The sequence below is a fragment of the Durio zibethinus genome, chromosome 19 (assembly GCF_047325235.1).
Source record: "Durio zibethinus cultivar Kanyao isolate XHJ-2024 chromosome 19, ASM4732523v1, whole genome shotgun sequence".
NCBI lineage: Eukaryota > Viridiplantae > Streptophyta > Magnoliopsida > Malvales > Malvaceae > Durio > Durio zibethinus.
Window position 1 is genome coordinate 2106467 of NC_143180.1, and position 24632 is coordinate 2131098.

Here is a 24632-nt window from a genome sequence, read left to right on the forward strand (position 1 = left end):
AATAAAATTTTAATTTAAAATTCAAATCACTTTTAATTAATAATAAATGAAAGTTATTTTTTAAAGCCTCAAATCTTTTATAAATATAAAATTTTATATATGTAAATGGGTAACATATTCGCATACAGATTCAAACATTAATTATTATTTATTAAAATTTAAACGAATTCAAATATTGAATATATAAAAGATACTATTCATAATAATAAATTTTTTATTCAAATCTATTAATTTTTTATTTATAATTATTCAAATTCAATATAAAAAGATCAAATAATTACGAATATTTGTTTCTTTACTATCCATTGTTATCTCTAGTTGAATCAATATAGGATTCTGTTTCTTTCCTATTAAGGTAATACAATAAGAAATGCCAAAAAATAAATTCCATCAATATTTTCCTTAAAAAAAAAAATACAATCGATAAAAACAAAACAAAGAAAATTAATAAAAATTCATTTTTCTTGTGTAGGAACAGGAATTATTATTTACATTATTGATAAAATTTTTAAATTTTATAAACAAAATCAAAAAGTTAACATGTATGTATTTAATAATTTATTGATTTATTAATTTTTAAAATACATCTTAATAAGATATTTACAATTTTATAATGAATAGAATAATTTTATCAAAAGTCCCGGTTTGTCTTTTTTATAAAATGATTTATAATACAAAAATAGTAAATTTTAAAAAAAAAATCTCAACACTTAATTGCTATTTAAAATTTTTACACAAAAAATTTCTAATTTGTTCACAAAATTTAAAAAAAAAAGAAAAAAGACACTGCACTCAAATGGACGTGGCATTAATGGCTGATTCAAACTCGAACCAAAGCCCACGTCGTTGCCAATGAACCGGACTCAAACGGTGGAAAAAATAATAACTCCAAAAAACGTCGTCGTTTTGGAAAAAGAGGAAATCTGGTGGATAATTTCTCACTCTTCAAATAAAAAGGAAAAAAGCAAAATCAAATTTTATTTTATTTCCCATTATGATTCTTTACGAGTCATTTTTCTCAAGGAAAATATTTTCTTTTTTTCTCTAAAATCCATTTCCCCAAACTCTTCCACGCTCTAACAAAAAACCTTTTTTTTTTTGTCTGTTCTGATTTTTAGGGTTTGGGTAAATCAAGGCCGTTGAAGAAGGAGGATCCAATGGCGGCGGCGGCGGCGGCGGCGACACAAGGGCAGACGGTGATGATGGACCCGGCGGTACTAGATGATATAATCAGACGGCTGACAGAAGTCCGATCAGCTAGGCCGGGGAAACAAGTACAACTATCTGAAACTGAGATCAAGCAGCTTTGTGTTGCTTCCAGAGATATCTTCCTTCAACAGCCCAATTTGCTTGAACTTGAAGCACCCATCAAAATTTGCGGTAACTTGTTGGAGCTTTTATTGGGGTTAAAGTTTTTATTTTTGTGAATAAAAATTTGATCTTTATGTTTTTTTCTTTGAATTTTTTATGCAAAAATATTGTGAATATTTTAAGAGTTGAAAATTAGTATTCTGGGAATAATATTATTTTATTTTTAAGGGATTTCAATGGTTTAGACTTCTGAATCAGATAGAGGTGAATTTCACCTTTCTCTTTTTAAATTCAATTTACCATTCTTTTGTGGAGTTAACTTGGATTCTGTTGTTGTTTTCTTCTTTTTTTTTTACTGTTTGATTGCTGAAAGCTGTAGGAAATATCTGAAGCAATTGAAATAATGTAGTATGCCTATGCTATTTGCCATTATGATAGTAAACTCCAATGAAATGAAATATCTATATGAGTCGGAATCAGACTTTTATTACTACCATCATCGTCCTGTATTTTATTGTTTGTTATTGTGTGAGGTTTTTGTCTGTGTTTTGTAGGTGATATACATGGACAATATAGTGATTTATTAAGGCTCTTCGAGTACGGGGGTTTTCCTCCTAATGCCAATTACCTATTTCTAGGCGACTATGTGGATCGTGGCAAGCAAAGCTTGGAAACAATTTGTCTTTTACTTGCTTATAAGATTAAGTATCCAGAGAATTTTTTCCTATTGCGAGGAAACCATGAATGCGCATCTATTAATCGGATATATGGATTTTATGATGAATGCAAGCGACGGTTTAATGTGAGACTTTGGAAAAGCTTTACTGAATGTTTTAACTGCCTTCCTGTGGCGGCTCTTATAGATGACAAAATATTGTGTATGCACGGTGGTCTTTCTCCTGACTTGACAAACCTGGATCAAATTAGAAGCTTATCTCGTCCAACTGCTGTTCCTGACAATGGTTTGCTGTGTGATTTGCTCTGGTCTGACCCTGATAGAGATGTGAAAGGATGGGGAATGAATGACAGAGGAGTTTCATACACCTTTGGTGCAGACAAGGTGTCAGAATTCTTAACGAAGAATGATTTAGATCTTGTCTGCCGTGCGCATCAGGTTGTTTACGTGGCTAAACTTTACCTTCATCTATTTAATGCTGTTCTATGTTGATACTAAACTGGTTACTTTTATGTAGGTTGTGGAGGATGGTTATGAATTCTTTGCTGATAGGCAACTTGTTACAATATTTTCGGCACCTAACTATTGTGGTGAATTTGATAATGCCGGTGCAATGATGAGTGTCGATGAAAACCTGATCTGTTCTTTCCAGATTCTCAAGCCAGCAGAGAAAAAAGCAAAGTTCATGTCCAATAAAATTTGATGGTTGCAGCTATCAATGTATAAGGGCTTACAAGTCTTTACCAAGGTCAGCTGAATATAGATGTTTTTTGCTCCTCTTTCTTATTATTGATGAATTGTAGTTTCTGACTGCCAGTGGTTGTGCTTAGCAGTGCATAAATTATTTATAAATATCAATAAAGTATATATTATTTACAAATACCAATAAAGTCTATTGCAATTATGTGTTTGTGGTCGTAGGAATGAAACGTATGTATTATTGTCTGTTAGTTAGCAATATGCAGATATACTATGGCAAAGATGTGCCATGAATAAGAAGAGTTCATGATGTCCTTATTAATTAATTGTTGTTACTTCCCTCTGGATATACTTTTGGAAGTTTTCAGCATTTTTAGATGTCTAGTGCAGTCTAAATTTGTTCATGATATTTACAAAGTAATCATAATTGTAACCTTTTAGGTGCAAATAATGTGGAGTCATAATCAGAATCATCGTTATCATAAAGCTCTTTTTGTTAAGCCAATCATGAATTGCTCATAATTTCTTTTGATGATCCACGTTCAAAACAAAAGAAAATTACCTTCTCAGATCTATCTATCTCTCTCTGAAGATTCAGATTGTTGGGTTGTCTGGATCGCATTAAAGTACAGAATATTCAATAGTCAAAAATGGCTTGTAATGGAGAAGATGAAAGTGGTTTTCTTTCTATTGTATAATTTAGTGATCTGGGCCCCAATCCTCAGTATCCTCTTTCCCTTTTTCTTCTCCTTTAATGTCTTCCTCTTTTATCCGTTGTAAGAGTATTGGTGATTGCTAATGTGTTTTTAGTTTTGTTATTGTCAGATGGTAAAATTCAGAATAATTGATCTTTTTCTCTTTAAGGTCATATGATGCTTATTGTAATTGTTAATTGTTCTTTATTTACCAGTGTCTGTTATTCATCTGGTTGTTAAATATCATACTGACCATCAGTGCTACTTTGTATTATTTACGGTTCTTCTTTTTTCTCTAATGTAGATATCCTTTTGTATCACGCTGCAAAAATGGTTGAAACTGAAGATCGCTGGCTTCAGAACTTTTGCTAGAGGAGATGCAAGTGACTGCTTTACGGATACCATTTGCAGGGTAAAATGGTTTACAAGTCTGCTGTAGTGTAGCATAAGCCACAAATGTATTTCTCTTATTCTTCTCTTTTCGCCCTTAATCTGTGGTGCATGTGAAGATATATCTGGTCTGGCAGCTTATAGTTGTGCTTTGAGCTGTTGGAACAAAAAAATGGCCGCATCCATTTTCTAAAGATTTTTTGGTTTTTCCCAGACTGTTTCACTGATTGAGCTGTTTTTATGGATATAATATTAGGTGAATTCAAATGTTATAAGATGTTTAGTTGGAATTATGGGCCTGTTGTCCACATGTAATGATTAAGATTTAAGATTTGTTGAGTCTCTTGCCAATTTTGTAATTTTTGTTCCTAGCACCATTAAGAGTCAGGTTGAACATAGGAAGATTTAGTTGACAGCTTATGCTTTTAGTGCAGCATTGTTCATTTTAAGACCTTGAGGAACACAATAGATAGAGTATAAGCTATAGCACTTCCATGCGCATTGCAGATTGAGGCTCCCTTTGGATGTGCGATGGTAAGGGTTCGTTCCCACCATGATGGAGTGCCTAACTGGCACCGGACACTTCAAAGTGTGAGCCTATACGCATTTGGGATCGTTGATTTGTCTGGTTTAACAGTGTTCATATTTGTTTTGACTGGCACAAAAGATGGGGATGTCTCCAAAATTTGATGTCTTGATAGTTATTGGTCGGAATAGATTAAATTGTTGATAGTCATCCTATGAATGAGTCAAACAAATTGTGTATGATTTGATCCAATGTTAGAGGGCCGGTGTCTTTTGTCCAATAGAAGCTTTCCTTGTTAACATCAAAGATGACTTTAGCAAAGATGCTACCAAAGAAGCAAGACAAAAATTGGTAGATCTTTTTTATAGTTCCTACTTTTGTCATTTGATCGGTTGGATTTTCTTTAGGTCACCCCCTCCCCAAATAAGTTTACGATAGCTTGATGATGTTTTTTGTTCAATAATTTTTAAGAAATTTCTTTTCAATAGATAGATGTGGCCTTAAGATGATGGTGTTGATAATATATGCGAAATGATAAAATAAATCGTATTTTATTTAATAATTTGATGGGAGAGTTTTTTTTTTTTTTTTTTTTAAATCATAGTCAAATTGGTTTTTTTTTTTTTAAATCATAATCGGTGGATTTTTTTTTTAATTAGAGAAAGATATAAAAAGGAAAATTTATTTTAATACAATAAAAATGGTTAAGAAAAGGCTTTAGTGGTTTTTTCTTATTTGGAAAAGAAAAATTATTCAAATACATGGTTGTGGTATGTTTATTATTATTATTATTATTATTTTCAAATACTAACTATAAATAGATTAGATTAATATTTTGGTGAAATTTAAAATTTTCGAAGTAAAATTATATATAACAATATTGTTGGTTTATAAAAACTTCTCATCCGAACTTTTAAAAATGTGAAAAACTTGGTAAAGAAAATGAAAATTAAAGATTTCTCATCCAAAGAAAACTTTGATAAAATCCTTTTTTCTTTCTTAATTAAAAAGCCCTTTTTCTCCCAAAAAAAAAAAAAACTATGAAATAAAAGAAAAAGGGGGAAAAAAAAAGGACTAATAATTGCAATTAGGGTACAAAGGCGCCCACTCACATCATTTCTACACTCAATTTAAATTTTTTTCGCCCTCTCTTTGGCTCTTTTCTCCTTTCCCGTAGGGTTTACTCACACTCCTCTAACCACCAAATTTCAATTAAAATCAAGAAATTTCCAAATTAATTTTTATTTTTGTACTCATTTCTCATTTCCCTTTAGATTTTAACTCTACGCTAAGTTTTCCTGAAAAAAACTTCTCTTTTGTAAGGATTTTGTTTCAAAAAAAAAAAAGATTATAATGAATCTACCGGATCCGTCGCTGGAGTTATTAGCGGCGAGCGGCGGCGACACCGTGAAGATCTTCGACATTAAGCTCGAACCGAACGATCCTTGCATTTTAAGTTACTCGCCTTCTCCGAGTTGCCTTGTCAACTCGGTTAAGTGGAACCACACTAGTAAGCTTTTTTTTTTTTTTTTTCGTTTCTGTTGCTAAGATCTGTTTGGTCACTGAAAATGTGGTGGCTTTTGCCAATTATAAAAATAAAATTTTGTATTTGACATGAATAATTTATTAAATTAAGCTGAATAAGTTTTTATTTTAACTTAATTAAGTGAATTTCTAAAATTTATAACTTTATTTAAGATTAATTTAGCAATTATGCAGAGAATTTTATTTTTTTTATTTGCTTTTTTAATTGATTCCAGCTGAGTTAATGTTATGGCAGATTTAGTGGTGGCGAGTGCCGGCGAAGATAAGAAGATATCATTATGGCGAAAAAATGGGCAGAGTATGGGGACAGTTCCAGTTGCGGGGACTGATAGTGGAGATAACATCGAGGTAATCCTCCTCTATGATTTTAACTATGAACAAAAATTTAGAATATTATTGAAGTACTTGTAAGTTTGATTTTTCGCAGGGTAAATTTTTGGAATCTGATACACTGTTTATTTCCTGGTAGATCATGTATGTTTAATTTCGAATTTATTATATGTCTCTAACTACATGGTCGACGCCGTAAGGTTTTAACTGCAAATATATACATGATGACATAGTTTGACAGCTGACTTAAAAGATATTGTGAATGACGCTCATTATGGATTATTAAATCATGTAGTAAATTGTGTTAATTATGAACAAAAGAGAGTAATGTAAGAGCTTCCAATTCTCGTGGTTTCTGTAAATTTCTCCTTTATCAATATGGACGTGCAGTTGTTTTTGTTGTCTATAGTATAGCGAACAAAATATCATTGTTTTCTCTTCAAAAGAACTTGTGGCTATCTGTATAAATGGCCGTTAGATGATTCTAGCATCAATGCATGGACGTAGAAAGAGAGGAGGATGCAGCTTAAGTAGCTTGGATGGACAAGGTTGCATCAAATATTTGGTGCTTTGCATTGCCCTAGAATGACGCCCATTTCCTCAAATTAGATGCTAGATTGTTTTATGCGAAAAAAATCTCATTTGCAAAACTAAAACTCTCAAGTTTTTATGATTCAACAACCAAATTGATTATTCATTAATGACACCCAAAATTGATTATTCATTAATGCTAGTCCTTAATTGGTTCCAAGGCCACTGAAGTTCTATACAATTATTGCCATTGGCTTTCTTAGTGAAATTTATCTAGTAAAATTTCCCTTCTATTTGCAGGAGTCTATTTTAGCTATTAGCTTTAGCAACAAGGGATCCAGATACATATGTTCAGGGGGAAGTGGTCAAGTTGTAAGAATATGGGATTTGCAGAGGAAGCGTTGCATCAAATGGTTAAGGGGTCATACCAGCACAATAACAGGTGTTATGTACAACTGTAAAGATGAACACTTGGCCTCCATCAGCCTAAGTGGGGATCTCATTCTTCACAACCTTGCATCTGGAGCAAGGGCTGCTGAACTAAATGATCCTAATGAACAGGTTGTTTAGTTTGTTGCATTTGGGTGCCTTCTAATTCTTGTTTGCAAGCTAATTTTCCTTTGATGAATTTTAAGACCAGGTACTAAGGGTACTTGATTATTCGCGGATTAGTCGACACGTCTTGGTGACTGCAGGTGATGATGGATCTATCCATTTGTGGGATACCACTGGTCGTAGCCCAAAGGTTCTCTTTCTCTCTCTCTCAATATTCTTGCTGTTTTAGACACAATTGATTATGTTTGCCTTTTCAGGTTTCCTGGTTGAAACAGCACTCTGCTCCCACAGCTGGCATTAGCTTCTCACCATCCAATGATAAGGTTTCATTATTTCTTTTTTATTCTATTTTTCTCCTTCTTTCAGGCTTAATCAAATAAATAGGCTGAGCTTTTTTGGAAGTTTGAGATGAAGGAAGCTTTTTTAGGGTTAGGACATGTTGCAAAATTTTGTTAAATGTTCTGATATTTCAAGTTTCATTTTCCTTTTTGACAGATAATTGCTAGTGTTGGGTTGGATAAGAAGCTATACACTTATGACTCAGGGTCTAGAAGACCCTCAGCTTTCATTTCTCATGAGGCACCTTTCTCTTCATTGGCATTTAGAGATGATGGTTGGACACTGGCTGCTGGCACCAGTAATGGTAGAGTGGTATTCTACGATATTCGTGGAAAACTACAGCCTTTTACTGTTCTACGTGCTTATAATAGTTCGGAGGTTAGTTCTCTTTTCCTCTATGTATCACTGTTTAATATAAAAAAGCCCAGGCCAGAATAATTTCTTGTAGTTTGCACTTGCTTCAAAATTCTATTTTTTCCACAAGACCCTAAACTCAATGTTGAATATTGAATGGCATTAGCATATAAGATCGTGTCCTATAATGGCACTGGTGATGTCTCATGGGCTGTCACTTCTTACTTGTTTGTGCTCCAACTTTAAAGAGTTTTGTATAAATGCGACAGACTTAATGATAATCTTATTGTTAGGTCATGATTTTGAAAGTTAAGAACCTTGATTTCTTTAATCATTTTAAATACTAAGTGCTTACAGCATCATCAGGCTGTTTCAAGTTTATGCTGGCAAAGATCAAAACCAGCCATTGTTAATGAGAGTACTTGCACTGCTGAGACTGCTCTTTTGGGAGGTGCAGTGGAGGATTCAGTTCTTATGCCTGACCCACTTCCATCTGTGACATCGTCAAGCCTTTCACTATCCACAGCAATTTCTGGTTCTCGTATCCTTGGCCGTTCAGGTTCTGCAGAAGTATCTTCTCTGACAAGTAGTAGTGGATCAGTGTCAAGCACACTCAATCTGTCTTCTTCTGAGGAAACACCACATAGAAGCCATCTGTGGCCAGGTGGAACACTGACGAGATTACATGCTCCTCGCTCTACGTACAATTTCAAGGACGATATGGAGGTGTTTTCCCCTCTTGTGGATGTTCAACCGATTACACCCTCGCTGGATAAGCTGTGGGATGATCATGAGGGTGCAAAGAAAGAGCATATACTCGGTGATAAGAAGCCTTCGTCTCTGCTGTTTCCTTCTAGCAGGAGGTTTGCATTTGCAGATGATAGAGCCAGTGATCACCCAATATTTGATTGGAAATCCAGTTCAATGTCTCGACAGGTTTTATGCTTCTTCATCTTTTATTATGGACTTATAGCATGGCATGGCATATTTATTTTGATTTTGCTGTATAGGATATTACTCTAAATCTTCATGCTAATGAAGTTCGAATTTGGTGTAACTATACTAGTTAGTATTCATTTTCACATAGAATGTGAATGTGGTATCCATTTGTGCATTATGATGTTTGTATCAACAAATCCAATAGATCAACTGCTGTTTTGATACATGCTGACAAAATGGCTTTGCATGTGATGAGGAGTTTTTAGATATACAATTGCAGACAACTTCTTATAACTCTACTTTCTAACAATCTTCATTACTCTAAATCAATTACTTAATCATCAGTTTGATTTTCAGGCTATTATCTCCTATATTCTTTAGCCATAGAACTGTTATTGATACTTAATTAGGTTTTCCTGGTTAAGTTAATATAGGTATTCTGTTTTTGTCCCAGATAAAGATGTTTGTATACCACTTATTTTTACAGGATGAGACAAGATCTTTTACAGCATTGGGATCTACTCCTACACCATCTTCCAAGAGTGAAGAGGCCTCCATAACTCCTCCAGAAGCTTGGGGTGGTGAGAAGATATCTGATAAATTTACCCACCTTCGTCAGCTGCCATCTCGTTTTGGGATGCAGGCTTCTGGTGGTCTTACAACAGGCTCTATTTATTCTGGACAAGAGCAGTCTTCAACACTGAGTCAGACAAGTATTACCTCGTTAACAAGTTCTAACTTGAGCTATGAAAACTTGCGCACAAAAGATGTCTCTTCAAATCAGGAGACTTCATTAGGATTTCCAGAACAATTCTCCTCCAGCTCCATGTCTTCTTTGTCTCTTGGTTCAAAAGGCATTACTGGAGCAGGCAGCCTTGACTCACCAAAACTAGCATCTTTAGCACTTCCTCGAAGGTTTTCAACATATGCTGAGAGAATTAGTACTACATCTGCCTTCAGTGATGGAACATCCCAATTGGTGGCCTCTCCGAAAACAAAGAAAACAGGAGCTGAAACCAGAGAAGAGCTGTTGAATAGCTTGTTGTCAAGGTCTGATTCATTGGCTGCAGTGGAATCAGGAATTCTGCCGGCTATGAATGTATGAAACCTGGTTTGGTTAAATAATTATTGGTTCTAAATCTTAATTTCTTATATGTTAGTTTGCTTTTAGATTGAAGGTCTAGCTTGAGTAATCCTCCAGCTTGGTCATCATGGGTGGTTTTAATGTTTACAATATTTTGCTGTTATTTACACCTTGAAATGGTGAAGGCATCCATGACGAAGGATTTTTATTAATTTCTATGATTTTGTAGTTTTCTTTGGTTATGATGTAAGACTGATTCTGATATGATAGGGAGGAACATCACAACCCCACAAGGCTCCTCAACAGGATCCCCAGCAAGGAAGTAACTTCACTCTTCAGCTATTTCAACGCACTCTGGAAGAAACCCTTGATTCATTTCAGAAATCCATTCATGGAGATATGAGGAACCTTCATATTGAAATTTTAAGACAATTCCACATGCAGGAGGTATATCCAATTATCACTTTTTGTATTGCTTTGGGGTTCACATGAATATTCTCAGCTCTAATTTGCGGCACCATTGGACAGATGGAAATGTCTCGTGTGATGAGCTCCATTCTAGAGAACCAAGCTGAACTGATGGAAGAAGTCAAGTCTCTCCGGAAAGAAAATCAGCAGCTTCGTCAATTGCTTTGAGTGCCTGATTAGATTGCATTACTGCCTTAGGTTAGCAGATTTCTCTTCTGATCACCTCGCTGTTTCATTTTTATGATTTCTGGCTCTGCTTCTTCAGTAGGCTTGTCTCGGCAATTGTTTGTGCAGAAATGGGTAAAATATCGGAAAAGAATGTATTTAATTGAGAAAGAGTACAAATTTGGGGCTAAGAGATTGGTCTTTTGAAATATGTATAGAAATGCTTCTCAGTTGATTGACAAAGCAAGCTGCTAATTTCTGACAGTTATCTTGAACATAGAGTTCCCTCTTTTAACTTCCATGACAAAACCATTATTTGAAAGAAAAGCAGGAGAAATGAAGAAAATTGTGATCAGCATAAACATTATTTGAAAGAGGCAAAACCTTGATAAATTTGAAAAGATTACAGCACAAGTTGATAATAGAGAACAAATGAAAGACGATATATGAATGTATATACTCGTAGAACAGAGAACAAAATGGCCAGAAATGAATATTTTACCTGAAACCCATTTTGGCAGAGTCGAGGCTAGGAATGATTATGGCATTGAGGAAATCCATTGGCAGATATGAGAATCCTAAAGCAGAGGCTCCTCAAATAAAGTAGGTTTTTTCTAGTACAGCTATGGGATCCTGGTTAATCCCAAATGAGCTTAAACTTAACTTGGCAATGTTTTCGGAAGAAATTCCAAAACAATGGATCCTGGTTAAGTAACTATTTGACACCATTTACTGAAAATGTACTTAATCCCACAGTTCTGGAAACTAAAATAGTTTCAGCAAAGACTGCCTGTTTTTAAATCACATTAACATTTAACAGGCACTTGAATGCTGAGGAGAAGATGATCTGTTGATAAAGTATTTTGAGTTTCAGTTTCAGTGATTATGATTCAAATCTACAATTCTATCAATGGCAAGCGACATGATTGATTTTGTCATTTTTCTTTCAGCTAAGAGAAATAATAGTTAAGAGAAATGACATGCAGCACCCTACAGGGCAATGGCTGAAATTGAAAAGAAAGTTGGTTGGAAAAGTCAATGGTTTGCAAGAGAAATCAAAGCTTCAATTCACACAACAGTGCCCTTGAATCTTCTTCAAATGCATAAGCGATAGCTCTTTTCCTTGTGCCTTCTTTTTCCACCAATTTGTTCGTATGGTGTGGGCAATTCACACTTAATTTTTCTTTTTTAAACAATAATATCTGGTCGACATAGAATTTGACATGAATTTTGAGTCATTTTCTCTTGTTTTTCGAACTGATGGAAAGAACAAATAAAGGAAGCTGACATAAAACATCCTCGTAGTGGGGATAAATCTTTCTAATTTTTTTTTTATTTGAATCAATTTTTCGATATCAAATCTTAAATATTTAAAATTGATTTAAATCCTTAATTTTACTTTGGTACTGTGTTAATCTTTTTTTTTTTTTTTTTTTGGCTTTTGGTGAATGTTTAAAAAATTCTTTAATTTTAAATTTTAATCTAACTCGGAGGAGAAGTGATCATGACCGAGCAATACCTGGTTACACCACCCAAGCCTCGTCCAAAGCTAGGTCAATCTGTTTTAGATCTAAATAAGTCCGATTGCTATTTAAAATAATATTAAAATATTAAATATATTTTGAAATCAAATTTAAATAAAAAAATCATTTTTATTAATAAAATAATAAATGATCTTGAGTATTAAAATTTTTAATAAGAATTTATAGTGGACCAGCACATGAATAAGTCTAACTCATAAGGGAGAAGATTTATTTATTTTTTATTATTCAAAACACAAAATTAAAAATAATCAATTTAAAATGAAAGGGATAAGATTGAAAAAAATAAATAAAGAAAGAAAAAAAATTTAATATTTCATCCAATTAATCCTCTTTTTACTATCTTATTATATTGTTATTGGTCGCATGCCATGATATGTTTATTATTAGCAAAGAAAAACATACAGTTAATGAAATTTTTATGGACTATATATCTCTGATAATTTCAAATTTTTAGACCTTTTATTAAAAAAGAAATTGTTTATCGAAAACTAGGCTTCATTAACTTCTTATGGCCTAAAGGAAAATACTGTCTTTCTATTCATTCCTTTTATATAATTGTCACTAACCCTCCCATTGGCTTTGATTTTATCTTCACAGCCTCTGGTGAAATTGAAAATTTTGATGTTATGTAATTGTTGAGCAACTCAATTTCCTACACAAAACGACCGTATAAAACATTCAATGAATTGTCTTTTGGACTTGCTTTCATTGCAGCACTAAGTACACATTACTTGGTTGAAATGGACCAAAAAAAATTACACAGATATTTGTAATTCGATGTGAATCGAATTAATTTAATTTAATTAATTAATTAATTTCATTCAATTAATAAAAATAATTTTTAAAAAATTTTGATTTTTGATTAATTTTATTCAAAAATCAAATTTATCAAATTAATTAAAATTTTAACTGAGATATAACATAATTTAAATATAAAATGAAAAATACATGCAATAGATCACTTAATTTAATAAATTGTTAAAATTTATAATATAATATTTTGATATTTGAATATTTTGTTAGATAATTTTATTTAATTTGTTTAAAATATGAGAAATTAAAAATTTTAAATATAATTTAATTTAAATATATTTATTATTTGGTGATAGTATTAATTCGATAAGCTAATTTTTAAAATTCATAAATTCGATTCGAAAATAAAATTATAACTTGATTAATTCAATTTTGAATACTTCAATTCAAAATTAAAATAACTAACGGAATGAACACTCTATGAATGTCATTTTAAGTTGGAATGTTTTGTTGCGTTTTGTCTCAACTTGGTTACAAAAGCAATACTTCAGTTACTCAAGTTATGCCAGTTTCAAATTTCAATAATGAAAGTGTATACCTAAACCGGCAACCCTGCAAACTGAAAGCTTGGAAGCCCATTAGAAGGGCAGTTGAATTCTGTTGGAAAAGACAATGAACCGATGCTGTTGTCAACTGCACGAACACAGATGTAGGCAGAAAAGCAAGCACATCGCGAAGTTCAACGTTATTTCTTGATTAATCTCAAGACATCACCGACAAGGTGCAAGGAACCGGTTACGAGGACCTAACCAATCAAAGTAAGGAAAAATTAAAAACCCAAAAGAAGCACAAGTGAAGTGGGAGGTGTAACTATATCAAACCCCAAACCGAAAAATACAAATTTTACGGCCAATCCAAGACATCAATACGTTTTCAATCAGACCTGATAGACTATAAATGCAGTCTAATGTTTTTGAGGAAATTATACATAAACTGGATGATCAGATACTTTTCCGAGTAAATTATTTGCTATGCCTAACCAAGTATTCCCTAGAACATAGGCTACAAGTCTAACCATCAATCAATATGTGTGTGTGTGTAAAGGCTAACTCAGCCAGACAACTCAGTGTTCCGTAACCAGAACTAACGTTTCAAAGGAACAAGAATCACCTAATGGCTCAATTCATGCATAACCCTATTGGTTCTAAAAACCCTTGAGGTCTCGCATGCTAGACTACAACAACCTCATCAGAAACAATCTAGGATACTAAGTTCTGAGACTACAGCCTGAAACTCAATCTAAGGTTCTCTATCGATGCCATATAAGAGGCAGGCAAATCTTTGCAACAGCAGGCCGAACAATCTCAAGCAAATAATATCCCAAAACAAAAGCATTACCTGAAAATGAACAAATCGATCCTTCTGGGCGGTGTCCCTAAGCCATTTGATTGCCAATGGTAGAGAAGAAAAGACAGAACTGTTTGTGCAACTCCTAACACTCATTCCTGTATCATCTTTCACTTCTTCACAAACTTGACCTGTGTTACTGGCCTCCCCTCCTAGTAAACAAAGGAAACAAATTATATACAAACCAAACTGAGCAACCCTTGATTATGCTCCAAGTCTCCAATAATTTTGCACATTTTGTGATGATCATAATTAAAATTAATTCATTTATATCCAGAAGCACAATAATGGAACTTGAATCCAAGGCAAGTAAATACCAAAAGAAATCAGACTATGGCAAAAACTCAACTTTTTACAACCAAGAGGGTTATTAGTTTAAAATTATGAAATTCAACACAATTCCCAGCCTACGAATTGTGAAACATATGAAGAATGTGATGCCACGTATTATACTGATACCTTTATCACCCTGCATAAGGTTTTCCCATACTCTTTGAAGAGTAAACTGCCATGACAAATCAACTTGAGGATCAGTTGTTGGTAAAGCATGGGATCCAACCTTGTGATACACAGATATGTTCGGTACAAAAAGTGCCTTCTTGAAACAGACACCTGAAATATCAGTTAAATGCTTGTAAGAAACATAAAATAAGATATTAAAATTTCTTTTTCAAGGCAAGCTTCTTGCTATCAATGTGATACCTTCATTGTGTCATTTGGATGTTGAAAGCACAATATATTCCTACTACAATTAAAATTTGTCTAAAGCACTTGAACTGTAATCAATCCCCCAGCACACCACAAAATTAATTTTATGAACTTCAAAAGTATTTACGATGCTTCTTATTACAAGGATATTAAATTCTATAAATGTAAGAAAACAAATCCAAACATGCCTCTAACTAAAGTAATTACCTTGACTGGCACACGTTCTCATCAAGCATGGCAGAAGCAACTGTGGATCTCGCACTGACATACAATTGAACAGCAGAATCTGCAAGTAATTCTCAAAACCTTTAGTCTACGATCACCAAGATGCAGCCCAAATGCTTAGATTTTGGAGTATAACTTCAAGTTCAGAAAGTCATGATAAAACCAAGCAAGGAAATACAAATTAGATGAAAGATGCAATGTTGAATGCATATATATGCATGAAAATACATTAGCCAAAAGTAATACCAGTTTATACCAGATGCGAAAGGAATTATCAAAATATTGTTTACTTTTGCCTTGACCTATGTTTGAGCTTTACAAACTCAATCATCAAACTTCTATAACTTTTTACAAAAGCGATACCCTCCTATGTTTAGATATCCTTAATACTCCTAATTCGTAAGCAGCAATGAAACCAGCACCCCACTCTACACATTTGATTGCTTCTTTTGACGTGTTAAAATAGAAAAGCTTGATAGTGAAATTAATGAGCCAAGATATAAATTCCGAGTATTCAATCATAAACGGCACTGATTTCAACAAGGACAGAGTACTCTCTTTTACATATCTTCTAAGTTTCATAAACTGTGGAAACTAATGTGGTCTAAAGCAGGGTGCTCTACCTGGGCAGTATCCTTCTTAGACCTTTCGTTGGTATGCCACTGTGCCACTTCTTTTGAGGATTCAGTATTATCCTGTGCCTGATAATGCGGGATAGGTTGCTGATTGTCTTCCTTAATGCAAAGAGAAAACCACTTGGCACATGCTTCCATGCTTTCAGGACTGTGGGCTCCATCCAGATAAAAAACCAGATCTCCAGGATTTTCAATATCAGTAAATTGATCACGGACAATCTGAGCCCGCCCTTGCAAACTTGCTGTTGTTAGGCCCTTGATGAACTGTTCAGGCAGTGAACCCTATAGCGAGCAGAAAAAAAAAGTTTAAGCAAAATAAGAGAACAAAAATTGATATAACAACTTGTGGAATGCAGAGGAAGTCTCCAATAGATAGAACTTACTGTTTGATTCAAGTTGGTGATAGGATGACCAGTCCTTTGAAGCCAAGTAGAACATAGTGCAACGGCCAGACCAGCATTTATGTATTGATGTTCACCTTCAAGTGCGAGTTTTAGACCATTCAGCAAGCTTACATCTAGTGGATGTGCCACTTGAAGGTGCACCTATTAAGAACAGGATTTTCTTCAGGATTAGCATAGGACAAGATGATCTTAAGAATTTGAATACAAGTTGAGTCACGCATTTCCAATTCTTTATATCAGGTAAATCAGAGATGAAAAAGTTATGCAACTTACATTCAACTTGGAAGCTTTCTCTTCAAGCACACACATTGCCTCATCAGGTTGAGGTACGGTAAAGGCTGGAATCCCATGCTACATTTCAAATAAAGAGAAGGAAATAGATTTAAGTTATGTTGTAAAATGGAAACAGTCCCTTCTAGCAATGCTTTAACTCAATGTAATTCTAAAGAACACCTTAAAAATACCAGCTTTCTCCCCAGCAATTTGTCCCAGAGTATTTCCTGTTTGTAGGATCCAATAAAGAAAAGAAAGCAATTGCTTGGTATTAGCTTCATTTATTCTGAAAGCAGAAAGATATTTAACATAACATAATTCACAAGTAATTAGTTCCCATATAATCAGAAAGTTAGCACATAAGAAAAGTAAGCAGATTTCCTAGTGTAAATGGAGGAATCTGACAGACCACACAAAAACATAGCCCATACTTTTTTGTATAATTTAGATTTTCTTCCATTGTAAGCTCAAAAGTTCAAGCACTCCAAAATAAACCTCACAGATGTACTGAAAACTATTGTTGCCAACATGAGGTTCAAAAAGTCCTTGATTGTCACAAAGTTACAGCACAATGACAATAATAATAATAGTGGAATACAAATAAAAATGCCCGTCTCCCCAGAGATCTTATTCAGCAATTGCAATCTGCCAAGTGACTTTCAAAGAATTACAAACTCAAAAAACAAATAATAGAAAATTAATGACATAAAAAATAATTAGGTTTACTGTTTACATCATGCAGCTTGTTTTCACCTTGGCAGATATTGCATTCACAAACCAATAAATTACACCGTTAACTGCATGTTACAAAAGCTATTCAAAGATCTTTCATTTATATTTAACTATGACACATTTATGAGCAATTACCCAAAGTAAATATAATATATATATATATATATATAACACTAACCAAGAATTTCCATGTGGTCATACCCAAGGGAAGATATACCACACACAATAGGCGTCTGAACCTGAAAAAAATGACACATATTGACTATAATGAGAACAAGGTAGGCACTACCATCATATTCCAGCATCAAAATGGCCATAAATGATAAACTTAGCTTGGCAGATTTATAGATTTATAAATAAATATATATATATATATATATAATGAATCAGTAGCATGTTTGTGAACTAAATTAGAAATGTACCACATTTGTAGCATCAAACTTTCCACCTAAACCGACCTCCAAGATAGCAACATCAACCTGCATAGACAATTTAAAGGCAATAGTTTACACTAAGAAAGAGGATGCTAATGAAAAGGCAGAAGCAACATGGGATAACAGCTTCACGTGCAAGGGTCATAACAGACATCATACCTGCTCTGCTGCAAATATCTTAAAGGCTAGTAAGGCTAGGAAACGAAAGAATGTAGGCATTGGCACATCATCAGTGGTTTTTTCCTGCAAACCAACAAAGAAATGGCTAACAAGATTAAACAAATTGTTCAAAGACAACTCAAAAACTAAAAGACAATACAGTTTATTCAATGATAAATATGGCATTTGATTGAGAGAAAAAAAGATATTGCTAGTGATTTGGTTTCAAGTTGACCAGGCCAGATAGTCTAAGTAAGTCTATGTGGTCCATTGAGTTTTTTTAACGAATGCTGCACAACTGGATTCTGCAAAGTACTTATTCCTTTTATTAGGTTGGTTGGCTACAGAAGCCCCTTCCATAGAACCAGAATTCAACTTCTTGCAGGCCAGGATAGATTCTCAAAAATTATTCCCCAAAAGGAAAATTCATTTGTATCCACCATGCGGCATTCTTACTTTTTAGTCTTCTGCAAATTTGTTGCAGACAGTTAGTACAAAAAATAACCAGCAAATTCATGCCCAGTGCTAGTCAGTGCCATAGAAAAACAGCACTGCTCCACCACAAAACCCGCTTAATAATGTACAAAACAGCAATTTATGATCGCAGAGGAGCTAAGGAGGAGTTCATACACATATAAAACACAATCGCAAACGTACCTTCAGCTTATCATAACACCACCAGAAATATTCCAAGAATTTCTCCTCACATATTTCCACACTAGAGCAGCCAAGAAAGACAAGAAATTTAATAAAGCACCAAAGCTATAATAGGAGGAATTATATATATCTAAAATTTTAAATAAATGTAGATAGCAATGGTTAACTAGCATTTAGATAATGCAACATAGAAGAAAAAATAGATAATAACTTAACCTCCTCCATCAAGATCAGTGAAATACACATACTAGTGAACTTAAAGACTCACCCATTCAATCGAAATCTTTCTCGAACATCAATAAGGTGAGGAGATGTGAACAATCCAGTTCGGAACCCACAATTACGTAATATAGATTCTGTGAACGTACACGTTGATCCCTTTTCAAATTCCAAATGAAGAGAGAGTCAATATCACAAATTCACATGCCATATACAAACAAGATTGAAGAATTATGTTTCACCATAGCTAACCAGATCAAAATAATGGCGTGCAACGATGAAGTTACAGATAAATGCGGCATACAAAGTTGAACAGTTAGAAGGCTACTAATGGAGCTTTTTTTTTTTTTTTTATCACATTGCATAAGTTCAAAGATTTTATTAAAATAAGAAATAAATTTCAAAATAAAAAATTACTAAAAAAAAAAACAGAAATAAGATTCAGAAAACGAAAATTTTCAGTACCTTTCCTTTAGTGCCAGCAACATGGATGATTTTCAACTGTGAAATTGCCTCATCCAATTCCAAAATCTAAAATCCAATAAATAATTAGTTCAATTTAAAGCTCGTAAACAAATCAATTTCTAAAAAATACTCAATCAAACAGAACGAATTATACTTTCAAATAATCAAAGAGCAAGTCGAATCGATCCCCCTTATTACTCTTATCAGCACGACTTCGTTTAGTTATCAAAGACGACAACGCATCCAACGCCGACTCGTATCGAGCCGCCGCAGATTCTGTCGATCCACCTACAAAAACAAAAACAAAACAAGATTTAAAAATTTCTTCGAAGCATGAATTTCAAAACGCAATTTTTATTTGTTACCTTTGGCCATGGAGATTTGGAATTGGATGAAGAAAAGGTTTGAGAGTGGGAGGCGGTTGGCTGAAGCAAGGATGAAGAGATTGGGGTTGGAAGGTTGAGAAATAATATGGAAAGGAATGGAATAATGACTTTTTTTTTTTGTTTGGTCACAGACAAAGATTCCCTACTTGCTGTTGCGTATTGTATCTTTGGATCTTTGCAGGGTTTTTGAATTTTTTTTTTTTATTATCCATTTTTTGCGCCTTTATTTAAAGTTTCCCATATTTTGGCTCGCTATTTTTCAGATTTTCAATAATAATAATATCAATTTAATAAGAAAAAGAAATTGAAGTGCAGCAATATTAGATTTACTCAATTTCTATATTAATCAATTATCAAAATTGATATTTAATAAAATTGAAATAAGCGACCCTATTAATTTATTTTTAAATCAAAAATGTAAATTTTGCAAACAACAAACATTTTTAATCCATAGGTAGCAAATGCTCCTTCTGATCAATTGAAAATTTACATATTGTTTTCTATTGGAAGCCCTTATTTTTGGCATTATTACAAAAAAAAAAAAAACACTAATCACAAACTTTTTTACCACACTTGGAATTATTGAAGGGATAAATTTGTAAAAAAAAGTAAATCTTATTTGTTGTAAATTATTCCCCCAAAATCTTTAGTTTACAACAAATAAAAAAAAAAAAACAGATAACAGAATTACATGATCACCACCGTCTAAAGTTCTGAAGGCAACAACAAACCAACGGACTACACTCTTTATGAAACATCAACATTTAAGCCCATTCTCTTTCCGCGTATCTGATGGTATGCCTTCTCAGCCACAGTTGATACATCACCATATGAAATGCATCGTACGGCTGCGGCGTCTCGTTCCACACAAAATGCCTACTCGCGAAAATAGCTGATTCCCTCATATCCTCGTATCCTTCCACCACCACGCGCCCCAAAACCCTCTTGATCTCCTTGGCCCCACCGGTTGTCCCAACGAACACCGCCATCTGCTGCCACGTTAGCAAATCCATCAACGGTAAGTCTTGGATCGGACGGTCAGTAATCACCACAGGCACGCATCCGAAACTCATCGCTTCCCCGATCCCCGAGATTTCAGGCCCGTATTCAAACAAACAAAACTTACTCCCGGCGAGTCTTTCCTCGTAAGTCATCTGATCGGACGGCTCAGATTCAACCAAAATCTCGGTATCAGCTAAAAGCTGTTCCACCAAACTCGACTCTTTCACCCAATTATACCTCACGTAACCCAAACGACTCGAGCCCGTACTTCTCGGAGCGTGACTGGGCCCGTGAACATTAGCAAGTGGGGGTAGACTAACATCCTTATGTGGAATAAACAACCCGGGTGTTGTCGGAAAACACGAGATCTGAATCGAGTTTTTCTTCAACTCCACCACATTCCGGTCCGCACCGTGGCCAACACCGGAAAAAGAAAGGAAAAAATGATCGGCTCCAAGAGTCCGATTCCAGTAAATGAACTCTGTACGATAATCTCCAACGACACGTGCGGCGGAGCGTAGTGAAAGGCCGGAGTGGAAAGAGAAGGGAATGAATAATAAATGGGCTTCTTCGGGGTTTTGAGTGATGAAGGGGCTGTGGATGAGTGAAGAGTAAAATAGGGATTCAACTTTGGAGTCAAAAGAAAGGGTTTGTGGAGGAGGGTAAGTGTAAATTTTGAAGTTTTTAAGCATTTTTTGGTAATTTTGAGGGAGGATTGTGCGGGAAAGGTAGGGGGAAGAAGTTAGGGGAGTAGAGAGTGGGATTAAATAAAGGAAGAAGAAGAAAAAACACAGGAAGAGAGGGAAAGACATTTTTTTCCTTTCTTTTTTTGGGAAGAAAAAGGAAGGAAACGGGGAGGAAACTTTTTGGGTGGGATTTTGGGGATTGTTTGGAAGGACTTAAAAACGGTTTTGGAATTTATTACATGGAAAGGAGCCTTGATTGCATGTGAAAATTGGGTGACTCGGATGTCTGCGTCCACTGTTATCAAAATAATTACTATGAAAACCAATGAATTTATTTGCTTAAATTCGGATTAAAAAAAAAAAAAAAAAGAAAAAAACTCAAATTTTGATGTATTTAGTCTTTTCAGCCTTTTTCCCCTTAATTTAGGCAGTCTTTTTCATTTTTCTTTTTGTTTTTAATTTAAAACAATTTTTGAAAATGACATATTACTTCATTTTTCTTTTTGTTAAGATGGCTGCTCAGTTTAGAGAATTGTTCTTATAAGCAACTGCCGAGAATAATTGTCTGGGTGGTGTAGTTGGTTATCACGCTAGTCTCACACACTAGAGGTCCCCGGTTCGAACCCGGGCTCAGACATTTTTCACTTTTCTTCTTCCTGCTACCCTGGTTTGCCCAGGTCTCATATCATCTCCGGTTGTGGGCTCATTTCGGTTTGAAAATTTGAAGCAAATGGGACCCCAAAATTGGGCTTGTTTTGGAAATTTTTGAGTTCAATCCCGTTTATCTTCTATTTTATTTAGATTGTTTGTTTTTGCTTCCAACCAAACTCCATGTATCTTCTAGTTTTATTTAGTCAACTTCCCCATGGAAAAAGAAAATAAGAGATTACATGGTTCTAACTTCATTGTCAGCGCAATAAAAAACAGAGAAATGGTTCTGATAACTTCATCCTAGCTGTCCTTGATTTCGCTGTTTATGGTTGGAAATAAACTATGAATTTATCAAGTTTACTTTATGGTGTAAAAAATGCTTATATTCAGTGCATACATGAGACATGCAACAGAAAAGGATTATACTTTTTTGAGATTAGAAAAGGATTATGCTTAATAATAAAGTACGGATTAATTTATATTAGAAGTTCTGTTACCAATTCCACATGATTATAAAATACTACAACAAGAAATTTGAATTATTGTCCAATTAAATCATGCAATTATCTTTAAAAAATAATATTTAATAATTTTAAATTTTAAATTTTAACAATGATAATATCTATTAAATAAAAAATTACAACAAGCATATATAAGCTTATCTTTGAACTGGAGTTGCTATAAAGTTTTAATCATTACTAATTAAATTTAAATATTAATTTTAATGAGATTTATTCAATATAAATTTTTTATTAATTTTTTTTAATCATAATTATAATAAAAATTATTATTATTTTTAATTTCATCATAATTAATTCCGTGGACGAAGACACCATTAGAAAGAGCTTCACCTCAAAAACCCAGAGTTTTATGCACTTCACCCATCCAAACCATCCTGTCACTGAGTTTTACATTGTCCAATAGTGCTGTTATTAAAATTCCAACTGATTAATGATTTATAAAATTATAATTAAGATTATAAACCAAAAAAATGCATAATTTGCATGACCCAAAATACTCGGTATGCTTGATTTGCATGATCTACAAAATCCATTGGATTGAAATACACATTTTAAAAAAATTGTTAGTGTTTACATATGCATAAATATAAAAATGGGCCCTCTAACTATGTAAATTAAATCATTTTGATGTCACATCATTTGACACGTAACATTTTATATATCTCGTTAAATTATATCTTCATCTTATTATTATACGTGATAATCATATCATAAATCACATGATATATTAAGATTAGTAAATGAATAAAATAAATTAATAAAAAATAAAATGCGAAGAACTCAATTGACCCTAATAAAGAGTAGGGGCCAAAATAATTCAGTTAGCATAATTTTTAAAGCCAAATTTATATTTATATCTTTAGCTATTATTGTTTTGCCTTTACTCTGTAACCAAGTTAGTGAATACCGATTGAAATTCAAACTCTATTTAAATGTATGACTACTAACCATTGCTTTTTCCATATGTTTTCCCAAAATTGTTAACACTACTTTTCTTTTTCCTTTCAAGTTGCTAAAATCTCTCTCACATCCAATTGTGAATGATGAATCATATTACAAATTTTTGAATTAACCCATTTTGATTTTGATCATATAGTCCAATTAATTATTCCATTTTGATGTGCATTTCTGAGGGAGTGTCATTTTTTGTAACAATTGGTTTTTATTACCCAAAATTTCAAGAGGGATTGAGGGAGAAAGTGCTCATTTGAAAGAAAAAAAAATGTTATCTTTATCTTGTAATCAAGTTGGTGAATACCAATTGAAATTAAAACTCTATTTTAATGTATGATGACTATTAACCATTGCCTCCTTCTATCTTTTTCCCTAAAAAAATGTTAAAACTACTTTTTTTTTTCTTTTCAATTAGTCAGTCCATTTTGAAGAGTATTTCCTAGGGACTTTCATTTTGGAAACAAGTAATTTTTCTTACCCAATTTTTTATCAGGGATTGAGGGATAAATAGTGCTTTTTTAGGGTTTTATTTTTATTGTATTATAAGTAAAATTTTTAATTTTACAAACGAAATAAGAGATGAATACATATCTCATTTTTAATTATTTTTTAATATATTTTGAGAGATATAAAAAATTATAATTATATTATCTTGTAAGTTAGAAGTTTTTTTTAGTTAACCTTTTTTGTATTCATGCCATTTATGTTTATGTTAGAAATTCATTTCTATATAAACCTAACTATCTACAACAAGTTCTTCACCCTTGATTCAAAATTAAACTCTTTGGCATTTTATCATGAGAAATCCCAAGTTCATTGCAGCTCATCTGGCTCTTGTTTTCTTTGCATTTGCTTCCCTTGTTCTTATCAGTGAATGTAAGTCAACCAATTTAACCTTTCCATATTTATTTATAACATAATTTATTTTTATTTTTATTTTTTGTGTAAGAACCAGGCACCAGAGTTCTTGATGCAAGCATCAACCTTGGACCATGTCTCCTGCACCATGAATGTCGACCAGAAGTTAATTGTTGGTGCTGCATGGGCGACCCCAAAAAGCGATGTTGGCTGTATCAATCTGAATGCCTCAACTCTTGCTAAGCTTTGCCACATTCTCTGCTTCCTCAAGCCTCGGATGACCATCTCAAACCTTTAATTTTAGTATTTTCCCCCTAATTACCCAAGTATTATGCATTACATATTTAAATTT

At 33.4% G+C, this 24632-nt stretch overlaps 4 protein-coding genes and 1 non-coding gene across 10 annotated transcripts; 3 read left to right on the plus strand and 2 right to left on the minus strand.

The window, feature by feature from the left end:
* Positions 1–1011: 1011 nt before the first annotated feature.
* Positions 1012–4110, plus strand: LOC111310170 (serine/threonine-protein phosphatase PP1 isozyme 4-like). The gene is made up of 4 exons (XM_089748283.1): positions 1012–1380; positions 1866–2425; positions 2505–2735; positions 3686–4110. Exons 1-3 carry the CDS (start codon positions 1158–1160, stop codon positions 2688–2690), a joined length of 969 nt encoding a protein of 322 aa, XP_089604409.1. The 5' UTR covers positions 1012–1157; the 3' UTR covers positions 2691–2735; positions 3686–4110.
* Positions 4111–5403: 1293 nt separating this feature from the next.
* On the plus strand, positions 5404–11835 carry NEDD1 (Transducin/WD40 repeat-like superfamily protein). 6 transcript variants are annotated; one of them, XM_089748282.1, is made up of 11 exons: positions 5404–5807; positions 6078–6190; positions 7004–7264; positions 7344–7448; positions 7516–7581; positions 7754–7975; positions 8318–8887; positions 9378–9989; positions 10245–10421; positions 10503–10640; positions 11558–11835. In XM_089748282.1, the coding sequence occupies exons 1-10, from the start codon at positions 5651–5653 to the stop codon at positions 10608–10610; spliced, it is 2391 nt and encodes a 796-aa protein (XP_089604408.1). In that variant the 5' UTR covers positions 5404–5650; the 3' UTR covers positions 10611–10640; positions 11558–11835. The 6 variants fall into 6 exon arrangements, with proteins under 6 accessions (XP_089604408.1, XP_022765087.1, XP_022765086.1 ...); XM_022909352.2 differs by having other exon boundaries at positions 8309–8887; positions 9345–9989; positions 11558–11691; XM_022909351.2 differs by lacking the exon at positions 11558–11835 and having other exon boundaries at positions 8309–8887; positions 9345–9989; positions 10503–10875.
* A 1461-nt stretch (positions 11836–13296) lies between these two features.
* DFB (DHFS-FPGS homolog B) lies at positions 13297–19741 on the minus strand. The gene is made up of 16 exons (XM_022909357.2): positions 19588–19741; positions 19377–19510; positions 19223–19288; positions 18807–18916; positions 18539–18599; positions 17882–17965; positions 17711–17767; positions 17467–17527; positions 16737–16783; positions 16557–16634; positions 16263–16424; positions 15868–16161; positions 15227–15305; positions 14771–14923; positions 14303–14463; positions 13297–13709 (listed from the first exon to the last, which is right to left on the minus strand). Exons 1-16 carry the CDS (start codon positions 19595–19597, stop codon positions 13650–13652), a joined length of 1617 nt encoding a protein of 538 aa, XP_022765092.2. The 5' UTR covers positions 19598–19741; the 3' UTR covers positions 13297–13649.
* A 462-nt stretch (positions 19742–20203) lies between these two features.
* Positions 20204–21500, minus strand: LOC111309769 (putative glycosyltransferase At5g20260). The gene has a single exon (XM_022908775.2). It carries the CDS (start codon positions 21420–21422, stop codon positions 20373–20375), a length of 1050 nt encoding a protein of 349 aa, XP_022764510.2. The 5' UTR covers positions 21423–21500; the 3' UTR covers positions 20204–20372.
* Positions 21501–21859: 359 nt separating this feature from the next.
* On the plus strand, positions 21860–21933 carry TRNAV-CAC (transfer RNA valine (anticodon CAC)). The gene has a single exon. It is a non-coding gene; the product is annotated as a tRNA-Val (tRNA).
* The last annotated feature ends 2699 nt before the right edge of the window (positions 21934–24632 follow it).

Excerpts from the sequence above, each read along its gene's own strand:
- LOC111310170 (XM_089748283.1), top strand. The coding sequence starts at position 1,158 with ATGGCGGCGGCGGCGGCGGCGGCGACACAAGGGCAGACGGTGATGATG. Across the intron at positions 1,381-1,865 it reads AGCACCCATCAAAATTTGCG|GTGATATACATGGACAATAT; the intron begins GTAACTTGTTGG and ends TGTGTTTTGTAG. Across the intron at positions 2,426-2,504 it reads TTGTCTGCCGTGCGCATCAG|GTTGTGGAGGATGGTTATGA; the intron begins GTTGTTTACGTG and ends ACTTTTATGTAG.
- NEDD1 (XM_022909352.2), top strand. The coding sequence starts at position 5,651 with ATGAATCTACCGGATCCGTCGCTGGAGTTATTAGCGGCGAGCGGCGGC. Across the intron at positions 6,191-7,003 it reads ATAGTGGAGATAACATCGAG|GAGTCTATTTTAGCTATTAG; the intron begins GTAATCCTCCTC and ends TTCTATTTGCAG. Across the intron at positions 8,888-9,344 it reads CCAGTTCAATGTCTCGACAG|ATAAAGATGTTTGTATACCA; the intron begins GTTTTATGCTTC and ends TTTTTGTCCCAG.
- DFB (XM_022909357.2), bottom strand. Across the intron at positions 17,768-17,881 it reads AGATATTTGCAGCAGAGCAG|GTTGATGTTGCTATCTTGGA; the intron begins GTATGATGTCTG and ends TTGTCTATGCAG. Across the intron at positions 16,162-16,262 it reads TCACCAACTTGAATCAAACA|GGTTCACTGCCTGAACAGTT; the intron begins GTAAGTTCTATC and ends TGCTCGCTATAG.
- LOC111309769 (XM_022908775.2), bottom strand. The coding sequence starts at position 21,422 with ATGTCTTTCCCTCTCTTCCTGTGTTTTTTCTTCTTCTTCCTTTATTTA.